Raw genomic sequence first — 16,665 nt, forward strand, 5'->3', positions numbered from 1 at the left:
AGAAACAACTAATTTTGCTTATGTCCTCTGAGGGGTCTCATCCAGCAGACATATTGAATAACATGACATATAACAGTCGAAAGTTAATTAAAAACAGCAGAAGTGCCTACTTTTAGCATAATAACCTATTATTTAGAGTACTCCTCCAGGTGGATTATAGAAATTTCTTCCCTGAGGGGATTCAACTATGCTATTCCTATATCGCAAAATAATATCTTTAATGAGTATGCAAGAAGCTACTCCTTACCCTTTCTACTGAAACTACAGCACTGTCCAGCAGAGAAGTCACTCTGGGGAGTGCATATCACAAACCAGACAGCGCTGCTGCTCAGTGATGAGGGGTCTCACTGGGTAGAAGGAACTCCCAGCATTGAGTCGAGCATAGTTTCCCTTCAGAAGAAAAGCAACATAATCGGCTTTTTTCTGCCAAGTTTATGTCAGCAGAATAATAAACCACAATTAAAGCAAAGTAGTATTAAAGCAAAAGTAGTACTAACTTCTATTGTATTATCTTAATATTTTCCCTGACATACATTTGATAAGATAAAGAACTCTTTACATTTTTATAACATGCTTCTATGTTCTCCTCATTTATTGGGTGTTATGAAACTTGTTTCACAATTCATTTAAACCGTGGCAATGATTAACCTGCAGTGCTAATGTTGCGAGTCAGTATCACTGTGTCTGCTAGCAGATGCCATTGAGAGGCACAGGCTATTCATGACGCATAATTGCTTTAAATATTCCCATGATGAGTGAAGTTTTCCCTCCCCAGTGCATTGGTTTAGCAATGGCACAGAGGAACAGGTGCATGTGAAAAGTACGCTAGTGTACACATGTTGGTGTTCCTACCTTCATCCTGCAGAGAGGTTTGCACTGCAGTTGTTTTTAGTCAATAACAGTAGTTTATTTAATCACTTCTGTAACTAATAAACCAGCTCCAGCTGGCACATACTGTGAAGCCAGAAAAATCTACTATGCATACTCTAAGGGTGCATCTCTGCAGTTGTGGCATCTTTTCCACACCACAGTCTCTGAGCTCAAGGTATACACGAAACACTACGCCAAGTGGACAAAGAACACTGTGTTTGTTCTGTGACATATTGTTAAAGAAAGCACAGAAGTAATGGGAAAGTTAATTCTGCAAGTGATAATAAGCAATGGAACAAGGATGAACAGGAATTAGAGCTTGTAGAGCTCTAAGACAGCAGCACTGTTGTATGTACCACAACACAGGCTTGGTTGGTCTTTTTCAAAGGTGGAGATGGCTCTCAGTATGTAAACTAGCTTCATTATACTTCCACATCTCTTCATGTGTTCTGGGTTTTTGGTGTGTGTTTTTTGTTTATTTGTTTTTTCGGGGGTGGGGCTTGGGGATGGAGCAATTAGTAGAATATTCACCCCCAAATCCTTTCTTGTTAAAGGTCCATCTGGATATATCTGGTTGAATTGGTGGTATACTTGCTGCATTTCTATCTTGCCAAACAGAAAGATGGTGATGGTCCAGAGCTCTGTGTTTTCAGTGAATGTCACACAGTGAAAGCTTTCCCTTTTTTTTTTTTTTTAACAAAACAGTCATGTAATGTTATGATTCCAGCATTGTGCTTTTTTGACACAGATCTATATAATGTCTTCATCTTCTTCTACTTCTGCTCTTTTTCTTCCTCATTCCTAGGACGGTACCACCAGAGTAGTCTGTTGTTAAACCTGGCATGTATCACAACACTTCTTATCTCATGCTGTTTGAAGTGAGTTATTTTCCCCAGTCCCAGGTCCTCATCGTGCAAAAACTTTTAAGAGGCTCACAAATGGCAGCTCTCAGATTACAGTGTGTCCCTGTAATGGGTGACAATGCACAACTCTGTATGAACTTACCATCCTTGCTCCATGGAACTGCACCTAATTTTCATCAGATGGCTCTCCATGGTTACGACAGAGGAAACAGAAGCGAGTTGGAAGAGGAAGTACTACCTCTGTTCATTCAGAAGTTGTTTGGGCCAAACCTTCTCTTTCTTTTGCTCTTAGCTATTTTAGACCAAAAAAATGTATCAGGTTGAAGTAAAATTGAATGCTGCAATCCTAATTTCTCCTCACTCAACCTTTTGTGCATGCAGTATGATACTGTATGACAGTTTTCATCTTACATGAGTTTCTTTCAATAGATTTCTCAAGGCACCAGATGGATGGTACTTAATGATCAGCTATTTACAATTTTCTTATCAATGTTCATATATGATACCATGCCTCATACACTGCATGCTGTTCAGTCCTTGAAGAAGGAATTGTTATTTTTTGTATGTTATAAAATTACATTTACTATTCTAATTTATCTTTGTATCTAGTTCCTTAGTACCATTAATTTTTATAATAGTCTGTACCATGACAAAAGGAACTTTAACATTAAAAGTGCCCCAAAATATCCTTGCCTCTGCAGTTAACATAATTAACATACAGGAAATCTGCTATCGCTAGTGAAGACATGATTCCAGTTGCTTTTTTGAGCTTGGAAAAAGGCATAGGGAGGATGAAGAGACACATCCCCAACACAGAAACTCCTTTTTCATTCAGTTACCGTTCTCTTTACTGTAGTTACACTATGGTTTGAATGGAGGTGGAACTGGAAGCCCATACCAGGTATCAAAATGTTACCAAGCCTCTCTCTCTCTGCTTTCCTTGCTGCCCTACCACCTCCATATCTGCCACTTTCAATGGCCAGAATCACTTTCCCCACCCCCTTCTTTGAAGTCCTCTATGCTGTGGGACAGACTGTACTGTTAGGTAGACATCTTCCATCCCACTGAGGTATGGGACCCACAAACCCATCAGTTCCCTTCCAAAAGGCATACATACAGACCAACATGAATAGAGTCTTTCTGTTCTAGCACTTTGCTGGGAAGATAGTAGAATAGCAGAAGACAAGAAAAAGGCCCTCAGCTTCCAAGTCTGTTTTCTCTACTTTTGGAGTGGAAATGCTACAGCCTCCTCTAGGAAGGAAGTTTAAGGTAACCAAGAGCTATAGCTCACCACTAGTGCTAGATCATTAATATTAAACTTGATACACTGCCCATCCACTGACTCATAGAATCTGCTTCACTTCAGGTCAGAGCTTACATGCTGACTCCAACCTGAATCATGGGGCCCTCAGCTGTCCCCTGAAACTCATAGTTGCTGTGTAGAAGAGCAGATTTCTGGGAACTATCTTCATCTCCTGGTAGTCCCAAGGCAAACAGTGGACTTTCTCCTCCACTTGTCCAAAAGGTGACCCGCAAAGCTCCTGCTTGGGCCTTCTGGATGCTGCCATACTTTTTACAGACATGGAGGATCAGAGCCCTACAATCTGGCTCTGGTTTCCTTCGGAAGACAGTTTCTGTCTGCTGAGGTCTGAAGAGCAGCAGCCAGGTGGTCGCAGTGCTGCAAGGATATCTGCAAGGCCAAGTTTAAAAAAGAGAGGAAGCATTTTCTGTGCCCAAAACCCATAGCTGAAGAAGCCCAGTGAAATAACCCAGGGTGGATCCCACACATTCAGACACGTGCATTATCTCAACTTGCAGCAGACACTTCATAGAATCATAGAATGTCCTGAGTTGGAAGGTACCCATAAGGATCGAGTCCAGCTCCTGTCCCTGCATATGACAACCCCTAAATTCACACCATGTGTCTGAGGGCCTTGTCCAGTCTCTTCTTGAATGCTGTCAGGCTTGGGGCTGTGACACCTCCCTGAGGAGCCTGTTCCAGTGCTCCACCACCCTCTGGGTGAAGAACCTTTTCCTAATGTCCAACCTAAACCTCCCCTGGCACATCTTCTGCCATTCCCTCGGGGTCTGTCACTGGTTACCAGAGATCAGCGCCTGCCCCTCCTCCTCCCCTTGTGAGGAAGCTGTAGCCGCCATGAGGTCTCCCCTCAGTCTCCTCCAGGCTGAACAAACCCAGTGACTTTAGCCGCTCCCCATACGGCTTCCCCTCCAAACTCTTTACCAACTTTGTAGCCCTCTTCTGGACACTCTCCAGTAGCTTTATATCCTTTTTATCCTTTGGCACCCAGAGGGGCACACAGTACTGCAGGTGAGGCCGCACCAGTGCAGAGCAGAGCGGGACAGTCACCTCCCTCGCCCGGCTGGCTGGACCGACTTATCCGCCAACGCCACAGCGCTCCGCGGGAGAGCAAAGCCTCCCACCGACCTGCCTCGGTTCTGAACTGAGAAGTTACGTGTGTGTAAGTCAGAGCCAGTCATAGCACCCACCCTTTTCCTCTTCCTCCTCGCCCCAGCGTAGGCCGCTGCCTGCGCCCCCAGGCCCCCACCTCCCTCTCCAGAGCTGCGGCCGCAGCGCCGTCAGTCAGGCGGCGAAGGGGCGGGAGGGGGCGGGGGCTTGTTCGCGGACCCCGCCCCCCGCTGCGTGAGGAAATGGCTCTCACGTGAGGGAGGCGGCAGCGCTGCTTTATCCTGCCCGCTGGGAGAGAGGTGCTGGCACGTCCCGGGGTCGGCAGAGCCATGCCGACGAGCTTCACGGTGGTGCCGGTGGAGGCGCAGGGCGAGGAGCGGGGGCCGGCGGAGCGGGATGGGCAGTGGCAGAAGGAGGAAGACGACGAGAGGGACCGAGGCCCCGGTAAGAGAGGGGAGTGGGGAGGTGCCGGAGGGCAGCGCCTGAGGACACCGCCGGCGCTTTGTGTGAGGGGGAGCGGGGCTGCCGCCCGGGGCAGACAGGCTCGCGGCCGGGGGACCCCTGTACCATATGGAGGAGCCGCATCGCGTCTCGACAGTGGGCAGTGCTGGGGCTACCTGTCCAGGTGGAGAAGAGCGCCTCGGGAGAGGCGCCTGGGGCGGCTGAGAGCTTGTTTCTCTTTGTTTCCATAAGCCGCCGCCGCCGCCAGCCGAGAGGAGGAAGTGCTGCCGGCCGGCTCCGGCCGCGGGAGCGGAGCAGCCCGGGGGCGGGCGCGGCGCGGTCAGTGCCTCCCGCTGGCGCGAAGAGCGGGAGCAGCCGGTGCCGCTGGCGGTTCAACAGGCGGGCGTGGAAGCTCTGCTTGAAAGCTAAGTCCTGCTGGAGCTCACTAGAGGGAGAGGTAGCAGGGAAGATTCAGGCTGTGGAGAAGAGCGCAGTGTTACCGGGCTTGTTCCAGGTGTTTGTCCAGCCATGTGCTTTTGCACCAGCGACTGTGTCTTGGGTGAAGTAGGTGTTTGCTACCTGACGGTGCAGTGTCAGGACCTTGCCTCTTGCTAGGCCTCGCCCCTGAAGCTGCCTGGGGGAGCAGAATAAAGCCAGAGGTGGAGCTCGGACATCGCGAGCGAGGGTCTGGTCAGGGCGGCCCCTTCTGCAGCAGCATGAGTGTGTGTCTGCAGGCGCTGGTGGAGAAATCAGTGCTTTTCTCACCTGGGTGATGGGGCACTGCTAGGGAAGCAATAACTCTTCCTTTGGCTTAGGAGCCCCTAGCACTTCCTCTTTCTGAAGCCTGTTGCAGCGGCAATACTAAGTATGGTGCTTGAATCACGGCTAGCACTGTGGGAGCTGGTTGCATCTTGCACATTATTTTGGACATTAGGTTACAATCAGCACTCATTCTTAACGGTTTGTTGTGCGTGGTCTATTTATTTATTGTTAGATGATCACAGGTGAAAAGATAGGTTTTTGTATAAGGCAGCTTCTGCTTTTTGTGGTATAGATCACAGATAAGTAAGGCTAATACTGTGGGATGTGAATGTAGAGATATGAAAACAGTTATTCAACAAACTTAATATGTGTACATTATTTTCATTTTTTTTTTTGCACAAATAATTTTTTTAGGAAGATAATCCAGTAAAACACCGAACTGACAAAGTTGGGTTGTTACCTGCCCTCAAGACCCTACTGACCTGTGAAAGATATACCAAAGGAAATGCAACTACATGTAGTATATACTAAAGCAACAAGCAAGTGTTCTAATCTGTGCAGTTTTTGTTTTCCTTATGGTAGAAGAGCTGTTACAGTCAGAAAGGCATGGCGTGTGGTGTTCAGTCAGATGGTGTGTCAATATACTGAACATGCATACAGGCATAGTTAGACAGAATTTGTTAGACCATGTGTATATATGAAGCATCTTCAAGGCTTGGAATGTTTGGACATCTTGGGAGGGTGAGGGGAAGAGTGGAACTGTCACTCTTGTAGTGGTTTATTTCTAACCTTTAGGGTTGTGATTAAAAAAGAATAATTCTTCATGCAATTAAGTAGAATTTGTGTGGAGAGCAGTACTTGAATATGTGTTAAAAAAACCTGAGCAGTTGAATTTATGTATGATTTTTCATGTTAATGTGCCTGTAAAAGAGGGAGAGGAAAACACTGAAAAGTGAAGGCGTTGACTTCATTAAGAGATCAAATGCTATACTTGGATACAGAGGTTTGGGACATGAACTTTATGTTGCCTCAAGTATTATATTGATGTTTGTGGTACGTAAACCTGTTATAGCATTAACTAAGCAATTTTACACATGTAATCAAATAATTCTCCTTGACTCATTCTTCTGAAAACTTTTTAAAGAATTCTAAAATATTAGTACAGCTAAAAGCTGTTGTAGTTAAGCCTATCTAAAAGTCTACTGCGCAGAGAAGGAGTGCTTTCCTTTTTGTCAGCTATAGCCTTGAGAAAAAGCCTAGGGAGTAAACCATTTCCTTCTCTGCCCTCCTCTTTGCCCCTGGGTCCCCTTCCTTTTTCCTGTGCTTGACCTTGGTGCTCATGAGACACTTCACTGGGCTGGTTCAATGTGCTAAACTGGCAGAAAACTAAACTCCTGCAGAGGGAAAAACATGCTTCCTCTGTTTTGGAGTTGAGCAGAGCGAGGGCTGCAAAAAGTCTGAGAATGGCTAGAATTGTGTCAAGGTGGGAGGGAGAGTAACAATAAGCAGCAATGGAAATTAAAAAAAAAAAAGTGAGAAGGGGAACTTCGTCTTTGGCTCACCCTTAGCCTATATAGCTCAGCATATAATATTGTTCCACTAGTTCAGGAATCTAGAATTGTGTCAGTTTTGATTGAATTATCTGGTTTAAAAACAAAGTAGTTGTTCTGGGATTTCCTTGACTGCACTAGTATCTTGTTTAAATCCACGCCCCCCCCCCAAAAAAAAAAAAAAAACACAAACCAAAACAAAAACCACAAAACCAAAAACCAAACAACAACAAAAACCCACAAAACCCCCCAAAACAACAAAACCCACCCCCACAAAATCCACAACACTGTTTTTTGGAGGGAAGCAGGCTGTATGCTGTTCAGCTATTAGATCATGCGTAGTAGTTCTGGTATCTTACTAGCAAGGCACTTACCAATTCTGTGCGTTTATCCCCTTCCACACATTCTTATCTGATACTTATCTATGTGATAATGAAGTAAGATGGGATTTTCTTACTCTGTGCTCTTCACTCCATAATTGTATGAAAGTCTATAGCTTTGTATTTTCTGGTTATGTGATACCCTCACATGTATGAAGGAGAGGAAGACTTGAGTGAGTGGCTATTTGGCTGGATTACAGCACTGGCCAAAGTAGTACTTGGGAAGAGTAGGGAGGTGGAATGGAAATTAGTGCTTGGACTGAACAATGTAGTTGAGGGTTGGAGGCTGCTGACTCAAATATGCACCAAGTAGCAGAAAGCATATATGCCTGTGCAGAAGCATATGTCTTTTAATGTGTTCGTAATACACTACAAGGGAAGGGTAGTCAGAAATAGTAACTGGTTGAAGACAAGAAGGAAACAGGAGTCTATTGTAGGCAGTTATGGATGTAGTTTTAATGAGAAATTCTAGTTTTGATTTGTGTTGGGTTTTTTATTTGTTTTCTTTATATGTCAGTAGTGACTGTCTATTAGATAGAGCTGTCAAAACTTTGTAAAGTTGATCAAATCTCTATTTCATTAGCAGCTCTGCATGTCAGGTGTTTCAAAGCATAACTCATATTTTTCCCCTCCCATGGTATTATTTACCTGACCACATGGGTGTCTTATTTAGAAACTATTATGAAAACTAACTCATACAAAATCCTCTTAAATTGAAGACCCTCAATGCCAAATCAATGGAAAACATGGTCATCTACTGAGAAGTCATCATATAACTAATGAAGCATGAATTCTGTGAATTTCTGCAAGATGCTGATTCCTGGGAATCCAGGGATTAGTTGAAGCAGGTGTACATATGTGCAATGGAGGGAAGACAGGCTAATCTTGCTGAGATGTCTAGTATATTTTTCCATCAGCTTGTGCTCAAACACAGAACCAGTCTGTAGTTCAGAACTTGCTGTACTGAAAAATACAGTATTACGTGTTCTTCCTCATCCCATTGCAGTATGTCCAGTTTTCTGTACCATGAAATAATGCAAACTGATGTCTTCACTCTCTTTCTTTAGCCTCTACAGGTTAGTTATCCCTCTCTGCCCCGTTCATGTGCTTAGGCAGTAGTGTGCACAGTGTTTCCAGTACTGGCTGAAGGCTCAGGTCTAGGAATATGCATGAGAGCATGGGTTGGCAAATATGATACTGTTTTCCACATGCTCTTCCAGGCTCCAGCAACTTGTGGGTCAGAAAAAGATGAGCCTTCTATGAAACTGGATTAGTTTCTCACTTTTGGTGAGTTTAGATTAAGCTCTAAATTTGTTTGTATTCCAAATATACTCTGTGAATTTATCTTCCATTCTCTTGTGCAGTCAGGAATCAATGTATATTTTTGGCACTTGGAAGCTGGCAGTAAGATCTGCTGCTCAAAGGCAAATTACTTCTTGTTTGTTTTTTCCGATCCAGTCATCGGATTAAAGGCATCAAATCACACTAATACTTGTCAGGTCCCTCTCTAGATCACTCAAGATTTTTATAAACCTTGTCCCATCTTAACCCTATCACATTTTTTCTAAACTGAAGACTCTAATTTAGTCTTCTTTACATGGAAACTGTTCCATACTTATTGTTCTCCTTCCTTTCTCTGAACTTTTTCCACTTCTGTTCATTTTGAAATGAAGTGTTGTGCATGATAATAAAGTTGTGGGTTTTTTTCATACCTTTGTCTAACATGGACTTCTTTCCCTTTTCATTCCTGATGTTCAGGTTGTGGTTTGAAAAGTGATTATTGAACTGATGTTTTTATGAAACTATCATAACCCAAGTGTCTAATTCATGAGAAGTAACAGTCAGTTGGAGCCCAACTGCTTTAGGATTGTTTTCCTTCATATATGTATATATCTACTCTTAAATTTCTACATGCAATTTTGCATGTTGGTTTAACATTCATTTAGTCTTGGAGATCTGCAGCTCTTCACAATTGACCTGTACCTTTAGTATCCTAAATAACTTGAAATAGTTTAGAACTGTAACATTTCTGGTCATCTCATGTTTATTTTTGTTGCTGTTTTTTAATTGTGTGGAACACCATGTGTCCCAGGAGAACTTCAATTGTTATCTCCATCTCTGAGAGTAGACGAAATCTGTCTTTTCTTACAAAGCTATTTACCTATGGCTTATGCAATATCTTGTCTTTTATTCTATGGCTGCTTCATTTCCTTAAGTATATTCAGAGAAGGACTTATTCAAAAGTCTTTTGGAGATCTTGGCAGACTGTATAAATTGAGTTTCCACTGTTGAGTCTTTCAAAGAACTCTTCTAGGCATGTGAGAATCTCCCTCTGCAAAAACCACGTTGATTGTCCTCCCTAGCCACCCCAATGTCTTACTGTATAATACAATGTTGGAATGCAAAATACTATTCCTGTTGCAGGTAGATGCATATCTGACATGTGATCACAGTTGTGGGAGTTACACATAGGTATTTTCTTTGCTCTGAGGAGCATTGACTGTCTGGGTTGATCCCTGATGCATGCCCAGCTCTGCCAAGGTGCTCCAATTGATCCTTCCACTGTTTGATACAGCTACATCTATCATTGTGAATATAAGTGTTTCGGTTAGGTAGTGATAGCCCCAAGGGAAATAGGGGCAAATAAAGGGGGCAGATTTAAGGATGATAAACTAAATAACTTCACTGTGGAGTAAGTGGTCACTTAGCATTTTTTAACTGTTTAAACATTTCTTTTGGACTGTTGCAGTTTTGACCCTTTTGGTGAAGGAGAGGATCTTAATGCTTGAGACAGGAAATTATTATTTTGACTATGTCTAAATTTCATGTGAATGAAATGCTAACATTCTTTTTACTGTATCCTTGCTGAAGAGCTAAAGGTAAATAATTCTAGTCATAAAGCAACTTTGAAGTAGAATATTCCAGCAGAAAGTAACATCAGATACAGTGGTATCAACCCTCATAACTTTAACTTCTCTGGTCCTGTGATGAAAATATTATTACTGAGGGTTTTTTTGATCTCTGATTGCTGATTCCTTTTTTTGGTGAGAATACTTTTGAAGCCATCAGAATATGGTGAGTAGAAGTTTTGTGATGGAACTGGTTTGTTTTACTCTTTTTCCTAAAAGAACTTTGCTTGTAACTTTTTTTTATGGTGCAATTTTAAGATGACTTCTTGTGTTAAAAACTCACAGGTAGGCATTGTAAAGGCTGCCTTTCATAAGGGATATAGTTTGTTACTGCATAGCAGATCTTATTAGCCTCTGCTGGGGGAAAAAAAAAAAGTATTTTGATTCTCTCCATTGCTACTGCCTGTGAACTGTTTTAGGGAGCCAAATCAGCAGGAAACTAGCTATGAGAGAAAAACAGTTGCTTTAAAAAAGTTGTTTTAAGAGGCTTTATTTCCTTGAATCAGTCTATTGCAAAAAACCGTATTGTTCTACCCCCATCTCAACACAGAAAACCACCCCTTTTGGAAGCACTGCCCTGATTAATTTTTCCTGCATCTTTAAACTATGTTGTTGCTTTACTTAAAAATAGATACTAAAGTATGGGAAATGAAACAATTGGTGCTATTTTTATTTGCTCTCCAGACTAGTGAACTATAGAATGTCATCACAGGGGACTTATTCTCTGAATGTGAGCAAAAATATTGATGCTTGAGGGTTTTCCCCCTTAACAAAATATGTTGTTTGTTTTAAATTATTTATCCTACAAATTTAAATGGAACCTCCTAACATTTTTTTTTTCCTATGTAATCCTTTTGTGGCTTATGTGGTATTTTTTTGAGGAATCAGATAGTATTTTCCTACTTGATTCAGTGTACCAGTCAAACAAGGAGCATTTCTGCTACACACTGTAATTTGTATAACTGCAATTATTTGTGTGCTATGTCTTTGTGAACTGTCCAGACAGTAGCTAGCGGAATTTTAATTCTGCTAATAGTGTAACTTATCCTGTCAGGTTTCTATTTACCTTCCCTTACCCCAAGGTAATAAGAGTGCTTTAGGTTTGCAATATGTTTTCCATGGCTCTTTGCACCTTTGACACAGTGGTGACAACAAAGACAAATCAGTGGAGATGTCATCACTCTTGGCAGTGACTGTGAACATTTTTTTCCTTCCATGCTGAAAGAAAAATACATGGTGAAGTGTATTTGGTTTATGTGGCAAGGTTTCAGTAGCAAGAAGTAGGAGTAGCTTCTGTGAGAAGATGCTAGAAGCTGCCCACATGTCAGACAGAGCCAATTCCAGCCAGCTCCAAGATGGACCTGCCACTGGCCAAAGCCCATTGGTGATGTTAGTAAGAAAGGGTAAAAAAACCACTGCACAACAGCAGTGAAGAGAGTGGAGAGGGAATATGTGGGAGAGACAACTATTCAGACACCAAGGTCAGTGAAGGAGAGGGAGGACATGTTCCAGGCACTGGAGCAGAGATTCCACTGCAGCTTGTGGTGAAGACTACGGGATGCAAGTTGTCCCCCTGCAGCTCATGGAGATAATCATGCTGCAACTTGTGGAGGGCCCCATGCCAGAGCAGGTGGATGTGCCCTGAAGGAAGCTGTGATCTGTGGAGAGTGCATGCTGGAGCAGGCTCCTGGCAGGAACTGTTGCATGTGGAGAGGAGTCCATGCTGGAGCAGGTTGCTGTTCCTGAAGGACTATGGAAGGGACCCCATGGAAAGGACCCATACTGGAGCAGTACTTGAAGAACTGCAGCCCATAGGAAGTACTCTACATTGGATAAGGTCATGAAGGACTGTCTCCCCTGAGTGGAACCCCACACTGAAGAGGAGGAAGGAGTGGCACATAATGAACTGACCACAACCCCCATTCTCTGATGCCCTGGGCTGCTCAGGGGAAGATGTAGAGAAGGTGGGAATGAAGTTGAGCCTGGGAAGAAGGGAGGGATGGGGGGAAGGTGCTTATATCTCTCATTATTCTACTCTCTAATTGACAGTCAATTAAATTATTTTCCATAAGTCAAGTCTGTTTTGCCCATGATGGTAACTGCTGAGTGATCTCCCTGTCCTTTTCTCGACTCACAAGCTTTTTAATCTTATTTTCTCCTCTTGTCCTGTTGAGGAGGAGGAGTGTGAGTGCAGTTTGGTGGGCACCTGGTGGCTAGCCAAGGTCAACCCACCACATGAAGTCTATGAAAACTGCAGTCTCTCTGATTTCATATGCAAATTTAAAAGTATTTGCAAAATTGGATGAAGTTTTGATGCACTTTGCTCTTAAATCACAGCAATACAAAAGCATGGCTTACTATCTGTGTCAATTGGACAATATTTATCTGCCTCTTGATTTCAATAGCTTACATTCTTAATTAGGTACCTTAATTAGCTGTATCCTTTAGATAACTTATAGCAACCAGAAATAAGCAGCATTCCACCTATTTAAGAAATAATTCTGGGAGCCTTTGGAAGGTGAGAGGTTGAGTGATAACTGCTTTGCAATTTTTTACTTTTTTTTTAATCATGTGTATCTTCTGGAAAAAAATCTCTTTCTGGAAGAAATTAAAAACTTGTTCTGTTTCTTTCCTTCTGACAAGGGGCACACAAGTTTGAAACTTTTTAAAATGAAAAGCATCTTCCTAGAAGCTTACTTTTTGAAGAGAAGAAAATCTTTTAGCAGATTTCCCAGATTTTCCCAGTCTTGAAGAATGGGAAGCTTCTGTGTTTATCTTCTAGCTTCAGAAATGAAAGTTTAGAACATCCTTGAAAATGTCAGAACTTTGCTTTGTTACCAGTAGAGCTGTCCTAACAGAAACTTACCAGGACATTAAAGATGAGCAACCTAATAGCTTGCAGTAATTCATTAGTGACCAGTTCTATCTCTATCCCCCTTTACTGACTTTCTTGCTTTGTGGAATGTGTGCTGAGTTTATTTTGCCTGTGAAGAATGAAAAGCAGTCCATGGGGGAAAAACAATTAAAGAATCAAAAGTGGGAAGTACAGGAGGCAGGCTATTTCTGCAGCATCAGTGAGTTGAAGTGGCTCTTTTAGGGGCCTAGCAAGCAGCAGAGCTGGTTCTAGGAAGGAGGAACTTTGGGAAATGGGTGTGAAAGGAGCCTTCAGCCCTTTCAGCATTTCCACAGTTGATCATGCTTGTGGCATAGGTGTTATGATTGCAGAGAAAAGTAGATTTCAGATGTGATTTGAAGATTGAACCACGGGAGCCTAGTCTCTTCTAAGCAATAACATCAATTTCATATAATTGAAACAGTTTATATTAAGTTGTTTAAGGCTGATATAGAAGGTGTGAAATAAATCAATGCATAAACTAAAAAGTGTTATATCTAATTTGAAAGAGAAGTAACAAATTATGCAGCCAGTCTTAAAGAGGACCCCTTTACAATTTCAAAATAGAAGTTTAAAATACAATTTTTAAAACAGATATTTGCTACATCCTAAGTACAATTAGTGCAAGCTTCTTTTACATAAAGTAAATCTTTAGCAACTATACTTATGGTTAGCTTGCTTAAGATCTAATACGTACTTGATGCACAAAATTGGCTTTCTTAATAGTAGATCTTTGGAGTAGGTTAATACTACTTGTTACTAATGTATACTGATCTGCTTAGTGGAAGTATTTTAAAGTGAATTGATTTGATGGAAAGAAAACTTTACATGCATTTGTTATTAGGTAAAGACATGGGATGTTTTAGTAATTTAATCCTGACCATTTCACTAAGCATGCTGTTTGTTGCTGATGGAAATCTTCCAGCTTAATTCTCTTTAGGAAGTTCTGTGACTGTTGTGTAGTTTGGCTGTGTCATGTGCATCCTTCACAATGCATGAAGCCTTAATGACTTGTTTCAGGACTAATCCGATACTAGTAAGAAACAGGATTTGAGGTCTTACACAAAGCAGTGAGGAAGCAACTGTCAGTTTCCTGTTGCAATTCTTGATATGTGAAGAATCAACAGAAGGGAATGACTTGATATTGCTTAACCATGAGTGAACAAGATTATGAAGAAAGTGGGGCAAATCCAAGTGAGTCTCTTTAAAAGACAATACTGTGGTTCTAATGAGTCTTTTACTGAAATAGCAGGTTCTGTACTTCCAGGAATATTTTAAAGAATTATAAACAGCTTTTGCAGTGTATTTTCATTAGAAGTAGGCTGTGCTTGATTTTAATAGTAGCCTAAGTAAAGGAAATCTAAAGTTTAGTAATGTTGATGAGGTATTTGATGGATGTAGCATTAGAATTCTCCATTATGTAAAGAAGTTTATAAGGAGCTTATGTACACTGCATTCTGCTTTTCAAGATAACTTCCATAAATTGTGCTAGTCATTGATTAAAAATAATGCAAGAAACTGGTGATATAGTAAGTGTACTTAGATGTTTCTTTACTAAAAAAACCCCTGCAATAACCTGTAACTTTGAAGTAGATTGCACTGAATTCTTAAACCTATCTGATGCAAAAATTCAGAGGCAAGATGTGTTCAGACAAGGTTATTGATGCCTTTTCATGATTTGAATTAAAGCAAGGTAGTGACTTTTGAAAACACGAGTTTCTTGGAGATCCAAAGAATACTTCTATATATTTTTTGGATTAGGACTGGTAAGAAATTAAATTTTTAAGATTATCTGAGTTTTCTTTAGTTGCCTGACAATCAAATATTTGGACATCTAGGAAGTAAATATGCATGACAAAGACAACAATTACAGTTTTTTGCCACAGGCAGCTTTATTGGACATGGCACTTCTATACATCAGTTTTAGTGACTTTTAAACTTTATGTATTTTTACCTTAAGTTTGTTTATATTAACAGTAAATGCTTGTTTACCCTTGTGTAAACAGGATCTTCATATTCTCTGTTTACAGTGGTTTGTTCTTAATGTGACCAAATACTAACTTAAAAACTACAGTAACATTTTCATTATTAAACTGTTGGTTTTCACCTGCATCTGGCTAACAGGAAGCTGCTTCAAGGTATATGGACTAGGATTAAGAGTTATCCTTTGGAAACTATGAAAGGTTAGGACTTTTCTATGAAGTATTATTCTCCAACTGCATTCTGCTTTAGACAGCAGCCTATAAAGTTAGAAATTTCTAGGAGGAAGCAAAACATCTTAGTTTTACATGTGTACTTGTTTAGAGAACAGCTATACTTTATCATAGTCAAGCTGTCTTATTTCAGGCCGTGTGATTCAAAGGTTTTAGATCATTCTTACTTGTTTGAACAACACCTATATTCTTTTGCCATATAAAAAGAATCTGGTTTTATTTTTCCGATAGATATTAAGCCCTTACAGCATGACAGGAGGCACAGATGCTTGCTTTTTTGGACAAAATGTGTTTGAATACAAAGGCAAATAGGAACACTTCTTGAATGTGAACAATAATGACAGACGTAGTGTGAGACAGTGAGGAAGCAGTGAATCTTCAAAGGATTTAGGGGTCAGACTGGAATAGAATATCATGAGCTTGGTTTAATGCCGTGGTAAAGAGGGCTACCCTGATCTTCGGAGTAGAGAGGTGATGTATAATCTTCTGTAAATAGCATGACTGAGACTGGTGTTAGAAGGCTGTATTTGATTTTTTTTTTTTAAAGCTTGAAATTTAAGTTACGTAAACTTAAACTGGAGCGAATATCACCACAAAATAATTAAAGGTTAGAAAAATGTTTTATGAACTTAACTGTTTCTGTTTTTTGAAAGGAAACTTGAGATTTGGTAAGTATAGTTACCTTCACAGATAGAAAATACTAAGTGTGAGTGGTTAAACTTAGCTGTACTACAATGTTACAGCTAGAAGTTTGAAAGAGCCCAATTTAAATAGAAATAAGGAACAATTTGTTTGATATTTTCCCAGTAATTAACAAACCCCCTTAATCTTTATAAAGATAAATTGGTAGGCTTTTTTTCTTATTTCAGTTCTGAAAACATCAAGAGAAATACTGGTCAAATCTCAGTATGTTTTTTCAAAGTTATAGAGTGCAACACAGAAATAAAATTCTGCAACATGTGGAACGACAAGAAATCAGATTAGATGGTCTAATATTTTTATCCTTAATCTCTTGAATAGGCATCCTAGTACAAATTTAGGATCGCTTAAACAATCATTTCCTTTTCTACACCAAGCCCTGCTCTGCCAGTTTCCCTAAGACAAGATGCCTGTAACAAACAGTGTGTGTTGTGTGGGTTTTTTTTTTTTTTCATACTCCACCTCTTTTGATTTGGGATGGGGAGAGGGTGGGAAAGGAGGAAAACAAACCACTGTAGTTCTATGATTTAGTAATGTTGGCATCAATGCTAAGGGAGTGGTTTTGCTTGCAGTGATTGCTCATTCCTACACTGGTGGATTCTCTAGTGACAGCACAAGCATTTGTGTAGTGAACACACAAACTCATCTGGATTAAAA

General features: G+C 41.0%; 1 protein-coding gene across 2 annotated transcripts in view; it reads left to right on the forward strand.

The window, feature by feature from the left end:
• Positions 1–4,426: 4,426 nt before the first annotated feature.
• SLC12A7 (solute carrier family 12 member 7) overlaps positions 4,427–16,665 on the forward strand; it is a 70,476-nt gene continuing 58,237 nt past the window's right edge. For both annotated transcript variants that reach the window (XM_065627214.1, XM_065627213.1), the window contains exon 1: positions 4,427–4,605. In XM_065627214.1, the coding sequence (XP_065483286.1) occupies positions 4,491–4,605 (115 nt within the window). In that variant the 5' untranslated portion in view covers positions 4,427–4,490. The remainder of the gene's footprint in view (positions 4,606–16,665) is intronic.

This window comes from Caloenas nicobarica, chromosome 2, assembly GCF_036013445.1.
Source record: "Caloenas nicobarica isolate bCalNic1 chromosome 2, bCalNic1.hap1, whole genome shotgun sequence".
Taxonomy (NCBI): Eukaryota; Metazoa; Chordata; class Aves; order Columbiformes; family Columbidae; genus Caloenas; species Caloenas nicobarica.